At 38.1% G+C, this 19050-nt stretch overlaps 1 protein-coding gene across 9 annotated transcripts in view; it reads left to right on the top strand.

Moving 5' to 3' along the window:
- KIAA1109 (KIAA1109 ortholog) overlaps window positions 1-7331 on the top strand; it is a 214429-nt gene extending 207098 nt beyond the window's left edge. For all 9 annotated transcript variants that reach the window (XM_044224067.1, XM_044224069.1, XM_044224068.1 and 6 more), the window contains 2 exons: window positions 3332-3497; window positions 6588-7331. In XM_044224067.1, coding sequence (XP_044080002.1) covers window positions 3332-3497; window positions 6588-6804 — 383 coding nt within the window. In that variant the 3' untranslated portion in view covers window positions 6805-7331. The remainder of the gene's footprint in view (window positions 1-3331; window positions 3498-6587) is intronic.
- Window positions 7332-19050: the final 11719 nt, after the last annotated feature.

Here is a 19050-nt window from a genome sequence, read left to right as displayed (position 1 = left end):
GGGGGTGAGAGTTTGGGGTACCAGGTGGTGGGTATTATAGAGGGCACGGATTGCATGGAGCACTGGGTGTGGTGAAAAAATAATGAATACTGTTTTTCTGAAAATAAATAAATTAAAAATATATATATCAATCGGTGAAATAAATATAAATAATATATTAGTAAAACTATGTGACAGAGTTTCTGAGGGTCTGCTATGTCCGTGACACTCTTTTTCTAAATGTAACTCACACTGAATGGTGTTTGATACTTTACAAAATGTTTCCATGTTTGTTATGTACATTATCAGGCCTTGTAGGAGAATCTCACAAAGGAGGAAGATAAGGAAAAGCTCTTTGAGGAAATATTGCTAGTCAAATGAAATGGCTAAAAGAACAACTACGTAATAGCATGAATTATATACATTGTTAGGAAAACAAATAAGTAGATAAATCTGTTTAGAATGCAGAAAACATTATCTTTTCATAAATAAATAATTTGAACTTCAGTGGTGGTGTTTTATTTTTATGAGCTAGCTAACGTTGGTTTATCTCCTGGAAATATAAGTTTGTCCATTAAGAAACATATGGTGACCTTAATATCCCTATAGAACTGGTTGAATAGATAATGGTGTCCATATAATGGAATGGAATACTCTGTAGTATTTAAAAAAATGAAGTCGTCAGAAATATGATGATATGGAATAGTCTCCAAACATATGGTCTTTACCCAATAAGTAATTATTGCACAAATATAGGAATATATAGTAGTAAAATAGCAGATGTGATTTTTTTTTTTTAATTGCTTGGAATACGTGCTATTTGTTTAGGTCACCCTGTAATACTTCATTTTTAAAATGAGCAAAAAGACAAAATTTGTCTAGCAGGTATTTCAAGATGGTCTCATGATGAATGTTTAAGTGAAGAAAACAGATTATCAAAAAACAATGCAAAAGCGGCATAACATAGATTGAATTGCTGCTCCATTACTGTTAAATCTACATGCCAAAAATCCAGTGAGAGTAAAATCAGTAATGATGACTGGAAGAAATCTGTGAGACATTAGTTGAAACTTAAATGACTAAAACCATATAATCAAAAATATTATATATCATTTGATCCAGTCTTCACTTAAAGCACCAACATATACCAATCCCTAGTAATCCTCTTGTTTTTCTCTGTGCCTTAATATTTAAATTTAATATGGGGAAAAATAACAGAGACTCTGAATAAACCTGTGAAGTTCAGAATTCTTTTCTAGTCCATGTCTGTATAAAAGTCTGCCAGATTTCTTTTGCAGTTATTATGTGAAATCTTGTCATTTTATGAAATATGTTTTGGTTTTGGTCTGCCATGAACTGTGCATATTTAAAAAAAAAAACAAACCCACTTTCTTTTTAGATACAGACTCATGCACCACAACAAAAAAAGAGAAACAGACCCAGTGAGGACAACCTGGTGGTTGCCAAGGGGAGAGGAGTGGGAAAATGGACAAAATGGATAAAGGGAATTAAGAGCTACAAACTTCCAGTTATAAAATAAGTCATGGGGAAAAAAAAATTAAAAAATATAAATCATGGGGATTAAAAGTACAACATAAGGAATATAATTAGTAATATTTTAATATCGTTCTCATGGCAAGCATTTCAAAGTATATGTACTTGCTAAATCACCTTGTACACCTGAAATTAATTTATTACATATAAATTATATTTAAAAGTAGAAAATCAAATTTGTATAACACTATTTTAATGGGAAAAAGGAAATAAGGATTGATTATAAGATTTACAATAACCAAATGTTATTGTTTTTAGGAATTTGAATTATAAATAAAAATATTTTAATAGTTATAAGTGTATTTTGTAATTAAAAACTAAAAGCAATTAGTTTTGACCAAAATAAGCATAAACATGCCTGCGAATAATCTTTAACAGCATGTAAGGCTAGACTAGAATCAACATATTTCTAGAACATCAAGATACTGTAGCACTGTAACAACTACCAGAAATAAAAGCAGAGTGACTATGAGGAGGCATCTATATTCTTATGTAATGTGAATGTAAGGACAGTTTTATTCCTAGGCTCATTCCCAATGAATATGTTATCCCCTACTGCTAATTCATGATAAAGTTAAAACCAGAGTTACATAATGCCTGTCATATTACCTAATTTATCTATTATTTTATGCCCAATTTGTGTCTTGAAAACCTCTGCTCTAAAAGAAATGCTATATACGGGACGCCTGGGTGGCTCAGTTGGTTGGACGACTGCCTTCGGCTCAGGGCGTGATCCTGGAGTCCCTGGATCGAGTCCCGCATCAGGCTCCCAGCTCCATGGGGAGTCTGCTTCGCTCTCTGACCTTCTCCTCGCTCGTGCTCTCTCTCACTGTCTCTCTCTCTCAAATAAATAAATAAATAAATAAAAAGAAATGCTATATACATTAAAGTTTGCCAAATGAAAGCTACATTGTCTCAGATTTGATTTTATTTTTATATATATTATGATCACTAATTTAAAAAGAATTTGTCTTTCATAAAACATTTGAGTATTCATTTTAAAGAGTGAAAGACCACGTACATAAAAAGTTCCTAACTTATTACCAGTGTTCAAATATATAGAGAGACAGTAACATCCTAAAACTACCGAGTGGTACACTTTTCTTTTTTTTAAGATTTTATTTATTTATTCATGAGAGACAGAGAGAAAGACAGAGAGAGATCCAGGACTCAGTCCCAGGACCCTGTGATCATGATCTGAACCAAAGGCAGATGCTTAACCATCTGAACCACCCAGGTGCCCTTGAATAGTTCACCTTAAATGAGTGAACTGTATGATACATGAATTGTATCTCAATAAAATTGCTAAAAAATGTCAACCTGCAGTCATTCTTTGCTATCAAGTAAATCTCAGCATTCTTTACCATTAGTTTTAAGCACACAAATATATTATATATATATTATATATATGTAAATATATTTTACATATATAAAATATAAAAATATATTTTACATATATTTTACATTTATAAAATGTCCACTGCAGCCATCCTTGCTATCAAATAAATCTCAGCATTGTTTACCATTAGTTTTAAGCATGCAAATATATGTAAAATATATGCTATTCCTCAAAAAAAAAAAAGTGACATGCTAACTTTGATATTGTCTTTAAAGAAATAACTTTAAGAAGTTATTTATGGCTTATTTTAAAATACTAGTTTTTCTGATAGGTAATTAAATTAATTGGCCTGTTCATAAGTAAAATGACAAATGGAGCCAATTATACTGTTCATATGGTGATTTCAAATAAATTTATAAGTTATCTATTTGTAATATTAATCTATCATTTTCATTATAGCCATTTTTCCACCTCGGATTTTATCTACTCGACCAGGACAGAAAAGCCCAATTATTATACATGATGACAATTCCTCTGAGAGAGACAGAGAGGACAGCATCACTTATACAACTGTGGACTGGAGAGATTTTATGTGCAACACATGGCATCTCGAACCCACTCTCAGGTAAGTAGTGGTTATATATATTTCCCTGTATTCTGTGGGATTATCATGAGGAAAAGGTCATAAATAATGGAGCAAGTTATATACAGTTTACCAAAAACAGTTTTTAGAAGTTAGCTACTTATAACATCACTAACTTCTGGCCATGTTTTCTGCTCCTTTCTGCTTTTTTAAGTGCTTCTAGCACAACACAAAAGAAGCACAGCCACCACAAATAGCTCAGCACTCTCCACTGTGTGACATTCCATCAGTTAATCACTAACAGATGAGAATAACTCCATGTCCACCGTTGCTTTTTTTTTTTTTTTAACCATCTTTTTCACCAGGATATTATTTTCAGGTGTGTGAGGGACCTGCAGTAAACTTTTTTGTTTCTTAGTTTGGGACGACACAATAACAGCCATACATCATCATTAAGGAATTATTACAATTTCTCACACATGTTACAACAGTGTAATAGAACTTACAATGTCACAGAGTTGTTCTGTCTGCGTGCTAAACAATAAGCAATTCAACAATCCCGAAATGTTGAATTTTTTTTTTAAAGATTTTATTTATTTATTTGATAGACAGAGATCACAAGTAGGCAGAGAAGCAGGCAGAGAGAGAGGAGGAAGCAGGCTCCCTGCGGAGCAGAGAGCCCGATGCGGGGCCCGATCCAGGACACTGGGATCATGACCTGAGCTGAAGGCAGAGGCTTTAACCCACTGAGCCACCCAGGCGCTCCCCGAAATGTTGAATTTAATGCTGTCAGATTCAGGTTCATTTACCGAGACTGTTCTACTACAGTCATGATCCCAATTATATCAACCTATTTTCATATTAAAATTTCCAAATTTTCCAATCTTAATTACATTTATAATGGCAGCTCTAACTAGTGGTACTTGCACTGTATGTCCTTGTTTATGGTTACCACTCACAACCTTCCTGTCATTTTTACCTTTCCTCTCATCTGCTTTGTTAATCAAATTTTAACTCTCTGAATCATGGAATAACAGTATCAAAAAAAAGTCCATCATACTCTGGCACATTTCTGCAGAACAGTACAGATTTCTTTTAGATAAGGTTATTATTTCAGAAATTTATGCCACAAAATAATTCTATAGCAACCAAATATCCATTATACAGTGGACTCATGTATAAGCAGAAAGTAGTGACTTTGTGTTAATAATTTATAATAAAATTTGGTTTTGGGGGCACCTAATGGCTAGGTTGGTTAAGCATCTGCCTTCCGCTCAGTCATGATCTCAGAGTCTTGGGATCAAGCCCTACATTAGGCTCCCTGCCCAGCAGGGAGTCTGCTTCTCCTTCTCCCTCTGCCCCTCCCCCAGCTTGTACTCTCACTCTCTCTCTGTTTCTCTCTGATAAATAAAATATTTTTAAAAAATAAAATAAAATTTGGTATTAACAATACAAATACTCATGAGAACTATTAACAGTGTCAATACTCAGAACAAAATTAAAAATATTGCAAATATCCTAATGCAGAAAACTACCGAGAAAATTTGTTTTGTATTTGTAAATCTATGATGAAATTATCTTTTAATTTAAAATGAGCATAAAAAGTTTAATTTGCCATTCTTTTTTTAAAGCATACCATCAAGAAACTAGTTAATATGGTGTAGTGGTGGGGAGAATGTTGAAGAGCTCTAGCTGTAAGTCCTGTTGTCTAGATAGCATAGTAAATTGAATTATCTTGGCCAAAGGACCTAACCTATTTCTCCTTCAGTTGCCTCATAAGAAAAATTTGGTAAACAGTATTACCTACCTTGTAAGGTTGTTACAATGGTTAAATGAGTTAATTAATGCAAAATGCTTATAACTAGTAGAGTCTTAGCAGATCAGTGCTTCATACCCTCTTTTCCTGCCCAAGTTCAGAAGCAATTGAACAGTGAGAGAGAGGCAGCTGGAAATCAAAATGACAGTTTTAATAGTGATAAAGCTCATAGCAGAGAATGTGGTTTGGATGTCTGGCAATAAAGGCCTTCTACTTCAGAGTCCAGGTTTAGACTTACCTACAAGATCTTCATCATGAAGAATACCAGAATTGTGTGCCCTCCCCCACCTTGAGTTCTGCAGTTGGCAGCCCTGTGAACTCAACCAGCTGTAACCAGCTGTGAACAGGCTGTGGCTAACCTATTTAAGGGTTTGTCCTTGAGAAACCTATTGTATGGAGCAGTAGTCAAAATGAGTGGCCCTTAAGGTAGGGAAGAGAGTACTGAACTATACAACCCAGTTCCTCAGTTAACTTGCCTATCAGATAAATCATTAATACAGGATATTAATATAGGAACAGAGAAAGACCAGGCGTGTTTCACTAATGGCTGCTCCTCTATGTGGAAGGAAATGGAAAAAAATGGTTTTTCCCAAACATGTTTAGTACATAGCAAAAACTCGGGAAGTCTCAGCCTTTTATCCCCCACCATTATGCCACATACATGTTGAACTCTTATTTTTTTTCTCAGCTTTATTGAGGTAAAATTGACAAAACATGTAAGATATTTTAAGAGGATGGTGTCATAATTTGATATATGTGCACATTGTAAAAGGAATCCTCCCATCAAGTTAACATCTTTTAGAATGAACTAGATGTTCTTAAAATGTCAAGATGACCCTGTAACTTAAGAGGCCTAAAATAAAATAATCAGAAATGGGGCACCTGGGTGGCTCAGTGGGTTAAAGCCTCTGCCTTCGGCTCAGGTCATGGTCTCAGGGTCCTGGGATCGAGCCCCGCATCGGGCTCTCTGCTCTGCAGGGAGCCTGCTTCCCTTCCTCTCTCTCTGCCTGCTTATGATCTCTGTCTGTCAAATAAATAAATAAAATCTTTAAAAATAAATAAATAAAAATTTAAAAAAATCAGAATGAAATTCACTTAACTCCACTGCTACACATAGGCTCTCAAGAATACATAGAATCACATTTTTTGAATGCTGTTAAAATAAACCGAGGAATTATAACTTAGATTATTCAATTGCACCTACTGAGAACAGTCCGTCTTGAGCATATTATGGAGGCTTAGTGATGTTCTTGAACCTACCTTCAGTACTGTGTTATGACACTATCTTCCTTAATACCTATTATTTGTAATTTTAGATTAATTTCTTGGACTGGAAGAAAGATTGATCCAGTAGGTGTTGATTATATTCTTCAAAAACTGGGCTTTCATCATGCCAGGACTACTATTCCTAAATGGCTTCAAAGAGGAGTCATGGACCCCCTTGACAAGGTTCTGTCAGTTCTTATAAAAAAGCTCGGTACTGCACTACAGGATGAAAAGGAAAAGAAAGGAAAAGACAAAGAAGAACACTAAAAAAAGTAACTTGATCTGTGAACAAATTAAGATTGTGTCTGTTAAGTTTTATTACACTGGAGTGCTTTTTTTTTTGTATAGTAAAATTATTTTCAGTATAACTTAAAAAAACTCTAATTTTTTGGCCATTATATTGAAAGTTTGTAAGTTAACCTGTTTATTCTAGTTCCACCATTCTATATACAGTGAAGTATTGCATGATAATGTACATTTTGTGAAAAACTAGATTAAAATATATAAATCTGCTCAGTAGGGTTTATAATTGTATTATGTGCAATACGATTCCTGCATCTTTAAAATATTTTCAAAGTAACTGTGAATTTTTGTTACTGGCCATAACTTTTAGAAAAAAATCTTGTTGATAATGTGATTTTTTTTTTTGGTCATTAATTGCCTTTTCTTTTTTTTAAATGTAGTCTTGTATAAATACCTATTTGTATATAGTTTGAGTAATTGTGATATGATTACAACTAAAATATTGTTTGTAACTATTGTAATAAAGTCACAGTAATTGGTTTCACTCTGGAGCTCTTTTTGAGTGTGTTTTCTTTTATATCTTATTTTTTATAATAGATGCCTGTGCTGTTACTGAATGTTTTTATAGAAGATGATTAAAACTTACAAAATCAAATCATGGAGCACCTGGATGGCTCAGCTGGTTGAGTCAGACTCTTAATTTCAGCTCAGCTTGATCTCAGGGTCATGGGATCCAGCTCAGCACCAAGTCTGCTTGTCCCTCTCTCGCTGCTCCTCCTGCTCCCCTGCACTTGCTCTCTGTCTCTAAGATAAATAAATAAGCAAACTAACTAACTAACTAACTTAAAAAAAAAAAACCCTTGTGGAAAGAGTTAAGATGGAGAAGTAGGGGGAACCTGGGCTTTCTTCTCTTCAAACACCACTGTATTGAGGTTCAGTCACTAGGAACATCTAAGAAATCCATCTGAGGATTGGAAGGAGGATCTCTGTGGTTGGAGGGAGAGAGCGTGGCACATGCAAGGTGCATGGAAGTGAATTGGGGAAGACAAAAACTTCAGACATATGGAAGGAAGAAGCCCTTTCCTCCAAGGGAAAATAGAAAATAGAAGGAGGCAGGGGTGGGGTGGATGTTGAGATTGCGTGGTGTTGGGTTTGCACAAGAAGAAAATCTCTCAGACCCCAGACTGGGGTGACGGGAACAGAGTGTCACAGGTTTTTTGCAAAACTCAGGTTCTGGAAGTGTGTGACTTTCACCAGAGCAGAGCTGTGGCCTGCGATCCTGAAGAGGAGGGCTCTGGTTCAGAGCATGCACAAAGTGGTGCAGGGATCTCCTGGGTCGCACTGGCAGAGAGATCATTACCATTCCTGGAATACATTTGGAGGAGGGCATATTGCCTCTCAAAGGACAAAAGACCCTGCATGTGCCAACAAACAGCCTTTCATCGGGAGGGGGCAAAGGTGTGTGCAGAGGGTAGATAACCCAGTCACTGCTTTGTGGTGCCACAGCAAAGAATTTGTCCACCATGCAGGATTGGGACTGTTTTTGTGGGACAAAGGGCACTAGTCAGAGAGCAGCAAGACTCTAACCCATAGGAGGGAGCAGATCCAACTGGTGCCCACTCCTTAAAGATTTGAAATTTTGAATCCCAGCCACACCAAATATAAAGGGCAGGGAGAGCTGTGGTGCCAGGCATAATGAAGGCCTTTAGTAAAAAGTTCTGTGAGAGCTTCTGAAGAGCAAGGAGTTTGAGATTTCCTGCCTCTCTGGATGAGAGAGCAGGGTTGCACCATGTTATCCTCACTACACATAGGACTGGACCTCAGAGAGCAACGCAATAGCCCCTAGTAGAGGTGGGAGCCACTTAAACCAAAGCCTGACCCCTTGTGCTGGGCAAGTGTTTTTTCACCTGGGCAGGAGTGACTCCGAGCCATCACAAGGCATTTCTCACCTAGAAGAGCAACACTGGCAGCATGCCACATGCGCCCAGTCTACAGATCATACAGTGCCTCACAGCGCTCCCTTCGGTTCTGGTGGAAATAGGACCAAGGCTGTATTTTTTTCCCCCCTTTGGAATCAGGCTTATAGTTCTTTGTTTTTTCATTTCCTCCCCCAATCACTTTTTCTTTCTTTCTTTCTTTCTTTTTTTTTAAATCAGGCCTCTTTTTTACTTTTCTTTCTTTTTTGTTTTCCTCCTTTGAAATCAGGCTTACAGTTTTTTGTTTTGTTTTTGATTGTTTTTTTTTTTTTCTTTTTTTGCCTTTCTTTTTTTCCATGCTTTTTTCTAGAAACAAATCAAAGCACATCTAGATAAAGTTCCAAACACTCCCCACTATAGGCAAGGAGGAGCTCTGCAGAGTACAGACCGGTGGGAAAGAGCAGCCAAAACCCAATAGCTGAGTGCACACAGAATACACCAGAAACACTTCCTGAAGTGCAGGCCCTGGACAGTGTATGACCACTTTTTAATATAGCATTACTCTGAGGTGCAGGAAACATAACAAGCTTTCATGACATGCAAAAGGTAGAAAGTTAGCCAAAATAACAAGATGGAGGAATTCTCCCCATCAGAAAGGTCAGAAAGATACCATAGCTAGGGACTTGCTCAAAGGAGATATAAGCAATATATCTAAACAAGAATTTAGATCAAAAGTAGTCATAAAACTACTAGCTGGCTTGAAAGAAGTGTAGAAGACACCACAGAAACCCTTGTTGCTGAGATAGAAGACCTAAAAACTAGTCAGGCTGAAATAAAAAATGCTGTAACTGAGATGCAGACTGAATATAATCACAATGAGGATTGAAGAGGCAGTGAGGAGAACAGTGATATAGAGGGTAAAATTATGGAAAATAATGAAACTGAAAAGAAGAGGGAAAGAAAGCTATTACATCACAAAGGTAGACTCAGGGAACTCATTGATTCCCCAAAGAAAAATAATATCCGTATCATAGGAGTCACAGAAGAAGAGCAGGGAAAGGGACAGAAGGCTTATTTGAAGAAATTATAGCTGAGAACTTTCCTAATCAAGGGAAAAAGAGGCATTCAAGTCCAAGAGTTACAGAGAATTGCCCTCAAAATCAACAAAAACAGGTCAACAGCATGAATATCATAGTGAAACTTGCAAAATATAAAGATAGAGAATTCTGAAAGCAGTTAGGGGAAAATGGTTCTAAACTTATAATGGTAGCAACATAAGGCTAGCAGCAGACCTGGCCACAGAGACCTGACAGGCCAGAAAGGACTGACATGATATATTCAGCATGCTAAATAGGAAAAATATGCAACCAAGAATACTTTATACAGCAAGCTATTATTCAGTATAGAAGGAGAAATGAGGAGTTTCCAAGACAAACAACAATTAACAGAATTCATGAAAACTAAACCAGCTCTGTAAGAAATATTAAAGGGGACTCTTTGAGCAGGAAAGAGAAATCAAAGACTAGAAAGAAACAGAGAAGATCTACAGGAACAGCAACTTTACAGGTAATACAATGACACTTAATTCATATCGTTCAGTAATTACTCAGTGTAAATGGACCAAATGCTCCAATCAAAATCAATCAGAATGGATTAAAAAACAAGACCCATCAATATGATGGGTCTCTTATAAGAGACTCATTTTAGATGCAAAGACACCTCCAGACTGAAAGTGAGGGGGTGGAAAACAATTTATCATGCTAATGGACATCAAAGGAAAGCTGAAATAACCATACAAACTAGATTACAAACCAAAGGCTGTAATAAGAGATGACGAGAGAGACACTGTATCATAATAAAAGTATCTATCCAACAAGAAGATCTTACAAATATTTATGCCCCTAACCTGGGAGCAGCCAAATATATAAATCAACAACAAACTTAAAGAAACTCACTGATAACAACTTAATAATAGTAGGGGACTTTAACACTGCCCTCACAGCAATGGACAGATCATCTAAACCGAAGATAAAGAAAGCAAGGACTTTGAATGACACACTGGACTAGATGGACTTAACATATATATTCAGAGCATTTCATCCTAAAGCAGCAGAATACACATTCTTTTCAAATGCAAATGGAACATTCTCCTGAATAGATCACATACTGTGTCACAAATCATACCTCATCTGATAAAAAAGACTGAGATCATACCATGCATATTTTCAGACCACAGTGCTATGAAACTTGAAGTCAATCACAAGAAAAAATTTGGAAGGACCACAAATACATAAAGATTAAAAAACATCCTACTATAGAATGAATGGGACAACCAGGAAATTAAAGAATTAAAGAATTAAAAAAAAAAAAAAAAAGAACATGGAAGCAATTGAAAACGAAAACATGTCTAAAACCTTTGGGATACAGCAAAGGCAGTCCTAAGAGGGAAGTATTTTGCAATCTAGGCCTGCCTAAAGAAGCAAGAAAATACACAAATATACAACCTACCCTTATACCTGAAGGAGGTGGATAAAAGAAAAGCAAATAAAGCCTAAATCCAGCAGGAGAAGGGAAGGGAAATAATATAAGTTAGAGCAGGAATCAATGATTTAAAAAAAACCCACAGTAGAACAATCAATGAAACTAAGAGCTGATTCTTTGAAAGAATTAACAAGATTAATAAACTCCTAGCCACACTTACAAAAAAAAAAAAGAAGAAGAAGAAGAAGAAGGCGAGGGAGGGAGGGAAGAAAGAGAGAGGGAGGGAGAGAGAAAGGGCCCAAATAAACAAAAACATGATTGAAAGGGGAGATGTCACAACCAACACCAAAGAAATACAGTTATAAAAGAATATTATGAGCAATTATATGCACACATTAAAAAATCTGGAAGAAATGGGTAAGTTCCTGGAAACATATAAACTACCAAAAGTGAAATAGGAAGAAACAGAAAACCTGAACAGACCCATAACCAGGAAAGAAATTGAATCAGTAATCAAAACTCTCCCAACAAACAAGAATCCAGGGCTGTATGGCTTCCCAGGGGAATTCTACCAAACATTTAAAGAATTAATACTCACTCTTCTGAAACTGTTTCAAAAAATAGAAAGGGAAAGAAAACTTCCAAACTCTTTCCATGAGGCCAGCAGTACCTTGATCCCGAAGCCAGGCAAAGAAGACCCCACTAAAAAGAATTACAGACCAACATCCCTGATGAACATGGATGCAAAAATCCAATCAGATCCAATAGCACATTAAAAGGATTATTCACCATGACCAAGTGGGATTTATTTCTGGGCTGAGAGGTGGTTCAACATCTGCAAATTAATGAACAAATTAATTAACAAAAGGAAGGATAAGAACAATATGATCCCCTCAATGGATGCAGAAAAAGCATTTGACAAAATACAGCATCCTTTCTTTGAAGGAAATTAAAAGTGCTATTCTGGTGAATACAGCAATGTTAAGAAAGCAAAACAGCCTGATTGCTGATATGGAGTACGTTTCAGTGATCTGGATAGAAAATCAAACCACAACAGTCCCTTAAGGCAAAGCCTAATCCAGAGCAAGGCCCCCATTCTCTGATTTTAAAAGGCTTGATAACTGAGGGAGCTGCAGAAGAAAAGCTTGAAGTCAGCAGAGGTGGTTCATAAAGTCTGAAGAGAGAAGGTATCTTCATCACATAAAAGTAAAAGGTGAAGCAGCAAGTGTTGATGTTGAAGCTGCAGAAAGTTACCCAGGAGATCCAGCTCAGATCATTCATGAAGGAGGCTACACGAAACATATTTTCAATTGTAAACAAAATAGCCTTCTACAGGAGGATGATGTTATCCAAGACTTTCAGAGCTACAGAGAAGTTAGTGCCTGGCTTCACAGCTTCAAAGGACAGGCCAACTCTCTTGTTAGGGGCTAGGACACCTGGTGACTTTAAATTGAAGTCAGTGCTCATTTGCTATTTTGAAAATCCCGGGGCACTTAAGAACTGTCCGAAAGCTACTCTGGAAGTACTCTTGTGAGCACTTTGTTGTTCAATGGAACAGCAAAGTCTGGATGACAGCACATCTGTTTATAAAATGGTTTACTGAATGTTTTAAGCTCATTATGGACTCTTACTGCTCAGAAAGACGATCCTTTCAAAATAGCACTGCTCATTGACAATGTACTTGATCACCCAAGATTTCTGTTGGAGATATATGATAAAATTAACGTTATCTTTGGTAACACAACATCCATTCTGCAACTCATGGAAAGATTAATTTCAACTTTCAAGTTTTACTGAGAAATCCATTTGTAAGGCTAGAGCTGCCATGGATGGAACTGAGCACAATAAATGGAAAACCTGTTGGAAAGGATTCAGCATTCTAGATGCTATTAAGGACATCCATTATTCATGGGAGGAGGTCAGAATATTAATATTAACAGGACTTTGGAAGAAGTAACTGCAGATGTGGTGGAACTAACAAAAGAACTAGAATTAGAAGTGGAGGCTGAAGATGTGACTGACTCGCTGCAATCTCACTGACAAACCTTGAATGGGTGAGGAGTTGTTTCTTACGATGAACAAATAAAGTATTTTATTGAGAAGAAAACTACACCTAGTGAAGTTGTTGTAAAGGGTGTTGAAACGACAACGAAAGACTTAAAATGGTACATAAACTCAGTTGATAAAGCAGCAGCAGGGTTTAGAGGATTGACTTCAAATATGAAAGTTGTGTTACTAAAATGATTTTGAACAGTACTATGTTCTCCAGAAACATTATTAGTGAAAGGAAAAGTACTGATGCAAGGAACATCACTGTTGCCTTAAGGAAACTTGCCACAGACACCCAAGCTTCAGCAACACCCTCCTGCTGAGTCAGCGGCCATCAACATTAAGGCAAAATTCTCCACCAGCCAAAAGATTATTACTCAGATAGTGGTAGCATTTTTTAGCAACCAAGTATTTTTAAAATTATGGTATGTACATTGTGTTTTTAGACATGATGCTATTGAACACTTAATAGACTACAGTATAGTTTAAACATTACTTTCCCACACACTGGAAACCAAAAAATTCATTTGACTTGGTTTTTTTTTTTTCAAAGATTATTTATTTATTTATTTAACACAGAGACAGAGATCACAGGAAGGCAGAGAGGCAGGCAGAGTGAGAGGGGGAAGCAGGCTCCCTGCCGAGCAGAGAGCCCAATGTGGGGCTCGATCCCAGGACCCTGAGATCATGACCTGAGCTGAAGGCAGAGGCTTAACACACTGAGCCACCCAGGTGCCCTGACTTGCTTTATTATTCACCTTATTGCAGTGGTCTAGAACTGGACCTGCTATATCTCTGAAATATGCTTGTATTTAAAAGTTGCTAACAAAGTATATCTTAAAAGTTTTAATCACAGAAAAGAAAATAATTGGGGGATGGATGTAACTAGACTTATTATTGTAATCAATTTACAGAATATACAGGTAACAAATCACTACACGGTATACCTGAAACTAATTTATATCAATCATATTTCAATAAAAAAGAAATTGAGCTCAGAAAGCATATTAAAAAAAACACACACACAGTAATAACTGTTTCAGGCAAGACCCAAAGAAGACTCCAGGGTGAAACAGTGTATTTGTATACTTCTAATTATCTTCCTCAAAATATTTATTGGTATGGTGGATTTAATATATGTCCATAAATTCTGTGATACTCCTCTCTCCAGGAGGTGAATCTCTATTTCCCTCCCCTTCTGTGTAAGATGGAATCCTTCTACCAAAAACAGTATACAAAAGGAAAAAAAAAAAACAGTAATTTTACAGTGGATAAACCTGACAGCCTTAACCAAGCCATCAAGGCTAACATTGTCAATAGTTGCTGACATCACGTACTCCCTAATACGTTATGAGAAGTGCACTTCATCTATGTTTTCGTCTCCCCAATACCCTTAAATCTTGTATAAACACCAGAAAACATCGGGCAAACCCAAATTGAGGGCTGACCTACAAAATATCCAAACATTATTCTTCAAAAGTGGCAAGCTCATGAACACAAGGAAAGACTTGAAAACTTTTATATGAGACAGATGACTAAGATGTGACCACTAAATGCAATGCAATATTCTGGACTAACTCATGCAACAGAAAATGGACATTAATTGAAAAACTGGTGAAATCCAAATCATGTGTATAGTATAGTTAGTAATGTTGTACTAATGCCAATTTCTTAGTGTTGATAATTGTGCAATGGCTATGTATGATATTAACATTGGGGAAAACTGAAGGGAAGGGTATAGGTGAACTCTTTGTGTTATCTTTACAATTATTCTGTAAATCTAAAATTATTTCAAAATAAAACATTGTGTATATACCCACTTCATCTTTAAGAGTAATTTTTACCCATTCCTTTTACTTCTTGAGCTTCTGTTTCCTTTCCACTTTCCTCCTGAAATTTGATCCTAATATAATTGTGTTATTTTTGTACTCAGAACTTTCATTCATTATCCCTATCATACTTCTTGGCAACAATATTTGAATTTTTAATTTGTTGTATCAAAAGTCTCCAAACATTAAGGAGAAAAAGTTCTGCTTTGAGTTATCATTACAATTATTAATGGGCATTTGATTAAAGCAACATATCAATACATTTCGATAATCACTAAAGAAAAACAAGATTTATTGAAAATGCATTGCTTGGATAGGACAAGATGGCGGGGTACTAGGAAGAGGCGTCTTTTCAGCTGGTACCCCAAAGTGAGCTGATTACCTACCAAAGAACTCTGATCACCCATGAAATCAGCCTGAGATCAGAATTATACACGTCTGGATCTCTACAGGGGCAGAAGCCGCCAGTGAGCAGGTAAAGCGGAATGGGAACAGCGGACTGATATCGGAAGATAAACAAAAGGGGGAGGGAGCCACCAGAGGCGACCGGTGCAAAAGTAATACCCCGATACGAGCGAGAGTGCCCTGCGTCTGGGGACCAGCATTAACTCGGAGACTGGTTGAAAGCACTCCAAAAGAGCAAAGGATCGCGGGGGCAAATTGTGGGAATCGGGGCGGCTAGGGACAGGGGCTTGAGTCCCCAGTCCCAGACGGCCTCCCCGGCGCGGAGGCAGAGAGAGTGCGGCGGAGAAACCGGCTCCTGGTCCCTAAGCCGCCAGCGCGCCCCAGAGCGCGGGGTTCCGGCTCCTGTGAGGGGATGGGAGCCGGTCTGCAGAACGCGCGCTAGCCCTACCACAAAGCTTGAGATGCGCGTGCACGTCGCTCCAGCTCTCCTGGGTTTCTAAGGCCCTGGGGCGCTTCTTGACCCGGGCCATTGTTTCAAAGTCTAAGCCGCGCGCGCACGAAACTCTTCCCCGGACAGAGGCGCGCAAAAGCCCAGCCTGCGGCTTACGGACCAGCGCCCCGTTCTCAGTGCCCCAGACGCGCGCCCGACCCACAGCCGCCTCTGAAAAGAGGTGCGCGCAAGCTGGGCACTCCCAGCCCCGGCCGGCGGCAAAATCTCAGTGTGCGATCGCTGCTTGGAAACTCTCTGGTGGTCAGGAGCTCCCAGACAGCCACCACTGCCTTGGCTTTGGGGACGAGCAAAAGATCCTGCGCCCCCAGGGTCTTTAACTTGGAACCTGCACTGCCAGCGTCCAAGGGGGAATTTATTCAGCTTCTGCACCCAGACTGAGGCTTCTGAGACGGAGATCAGGAAGTGTTCCAGGGTGCACCTTGACTGCACCAGAGTTGATACATCCAGCTACATCTGTTCAGTCTTCTCCCACCAAAATGACTAGGAGGAGGAATGCCCAACAGAAGAAAAATACAGAGGATGGACCTTCCGCAACAGAGCTAACGGCTATCAACATAGACAATATGTCGGAAAGAGAATTCAGGCTAACAATTATCCAGGCAATAGCTAGGTTGGAGAAAGCCATGGATGACCAAACAGAATTGATTAGAGCCGAACTGAAAGCGACCAGACAGGATGTTCACAATGTTAGGGAGGAGCTTAAAGCTACCAGGGAGGAGGTCCACAATGCTCTCAATGAGTTCCAATCCAATCTAAACTCTCTCAAAGCTAGGGTAACTGAGACAGAAGATAGAATTAGTGATCTGGAAGACAAACAGATAGAGAGAAAGGATCAGGAGGAAGCCTGGAACAAACAGCTTAGATCCCACGAAAGCAGAATTAGGGAAATAAGTGATGCCATGAAGCGTTCCAACGTCAGAATTATTGGAATTCCTGAAGGGGAGGAGAAAGAAAGAAGTCTAGAAGATGTCGTGGAACAAGTCCTTCATGAAAACTTTCCGAATCTCGCGAATGAAACCAGCGTCCATGTACTAGAGGCTGAACGGTCTCCACCCAAGATTATACACTCCAAAAAAACATCACGACACCTGATAGTCAAATTGAGAAATTATAATTGTAGGTATAATCTCTTGAAAGCTGCCAGGGCAAAGAGGCTCCTTACTTACAGAGGGAAGCCCATCAGAATAACGTCAGACCTGTCCACAGAGACCTGGCAAGCCAGAAGAGGCTGGCAAGATATATTCAGGGCACTAAATGAGAAGAACATGCAGCCAAGAATACTTTATCCAGCAAGACTGACATTCAAAATGGATGGAGAGATAAAGAGTTTCCAAGACCGGCAAGACTTAAAAGACTATGCAACCACCAAGCCGATACTGCAGGAAATATTAAGGGGGGTGCTATAAAAGAGGAAAAATCCCAAGAATAGCATTGAACAGAAATATAGAGACAGTCTACAGAAAGAAAGACTTCAAAGGTAACTCGATGTCAATAAAAACGTATCTATCAATAATCACTCTCAATGTGAATGGCCTAAATGCACCCATAAAACGGCACAGGGTTGCAGATTGGATAAAACGACAGGACCCATCCATATGCTGTCTACAAGAGACCCATTTTGAACCTAAAGATACACGCAGACTGAAAGTGAAGGGGTGGAGAAGCATCTTTCATGCCAATGGGACTCAAAAGAAGGCTGGGGTAGCGATTCTCATATCAGATAAATTAGACTTCAAACTAAAGACTGTAGTCAGAGATACAGAAGGACACTACATAATCCTTAAAGGGACTATCCACCAAGATGATCTAACAATTGTAAATATCTATGCTCCCAATATGGGAGCAGCCAATTACTTAAGAAAACTGTTAATCAAGATAAAGAGTCATATTGATATGAATACACTAATCGTAGGTGATCTTAACACGCCTCTTTCAGAATTAGACAGATCATCGAAGCAGAAAATCAATAAAGAAACAAGAGCATTGAACGACACATTGGACCAGATGGACCTCATAGATATATACAGAACATTCCACCCTAAAACAGCAGAATACTCATTCTTCTCAAGTGCACACGGAACCTTCTCCAGAATAGACCACATTCTGGGTCACAAATCAGGACTCAGCCGATACCAAAAGACTGAGATTATTCCCTGCATATTCTCAGATCACAATGCTTTGAAACTGGAGCTCAATCACAAGGAAAAGTTCCGAAGGAACTCAAACACCTGGAAGCTAAAGACCACCTTGCTTAAGAATGCTTGGATCAACCAGGAGATCAAAGAAGAACTGAAACAATTCATGGAAACCAATGAGAATGAAGACACTTCGGTCCAAAACCTATGGGATACAGCAAAGGCGGTCCTAAGGGGAAAATATATAGCCATCCAAGCCTTGCTCAAAAAAATTGAAAAATCCAGAACACACCAGCTGTCTCTACACCTTAAAGAACTGGAGGATCAACAACAAATCAAACCAACTCCACACATAAGAAGGGAAATCATCAAGATTAGAGCTGAGATCAATGAGGGAGAAACCAGAGATACAATAGAACGTATCAATGAAACTAGAAGCTGGTTTTTTGAAAGAATCAATAAGATCGATAAGCCACTGGCTACACTAATCCAAAAGAAAAGAGAGAAATCCCAAATTCATAAAATTATGAATGAAAAGGGAGAGATCACAACTAACATCAAGGAAGTAGAAACAATCATCAGAAGTTACTACGAACAGTTATATGCCAATAAGCTTAGCAACCTAGATGAAATGGATGCATTCCTGGAAAAATATAAACTACCAAAATTGAACCAGGAAGAAATCGACAACCTGAATAGACCAATATCTAATAACGAGATTGAAGCAGTGATCAAAAATCTCCCAAAAAACAAGAGCCCAGGACCTGACGGATTCCCTGGGGAATTCTACCAAACCTTCCAAGAAGAAATAACCCCTATTCTCCTGAAGCTGTTTCAAAAAATTGAAGCAGAAGGAAAACTTCCAGACTCTTTCTATGAAGCCAGCATTACCCTGATCCCCAAACCAGGCAAGGACCATACCAAAAAGGAGAATTTCAGACCAA

This window comes from Neovison vison, chromosome 11 (assembly GCF_020171115.1).
Source record: "Neovison vison isolate M4711 chromosome 11, ASM_NN_V1, whole genome shotgun sequence".
Taxonomy (NCBI): domain Eukaryota; kingdom Metazoa; phylum Chordata; class Mammalia; order Carnivora; family Mustelidae; genus Neogale; species Neogale vison.
Note: the sequence above shows the minus strand (reverse complement) of the source record. Positions and strands in the feature narration are given on the sequence as shown.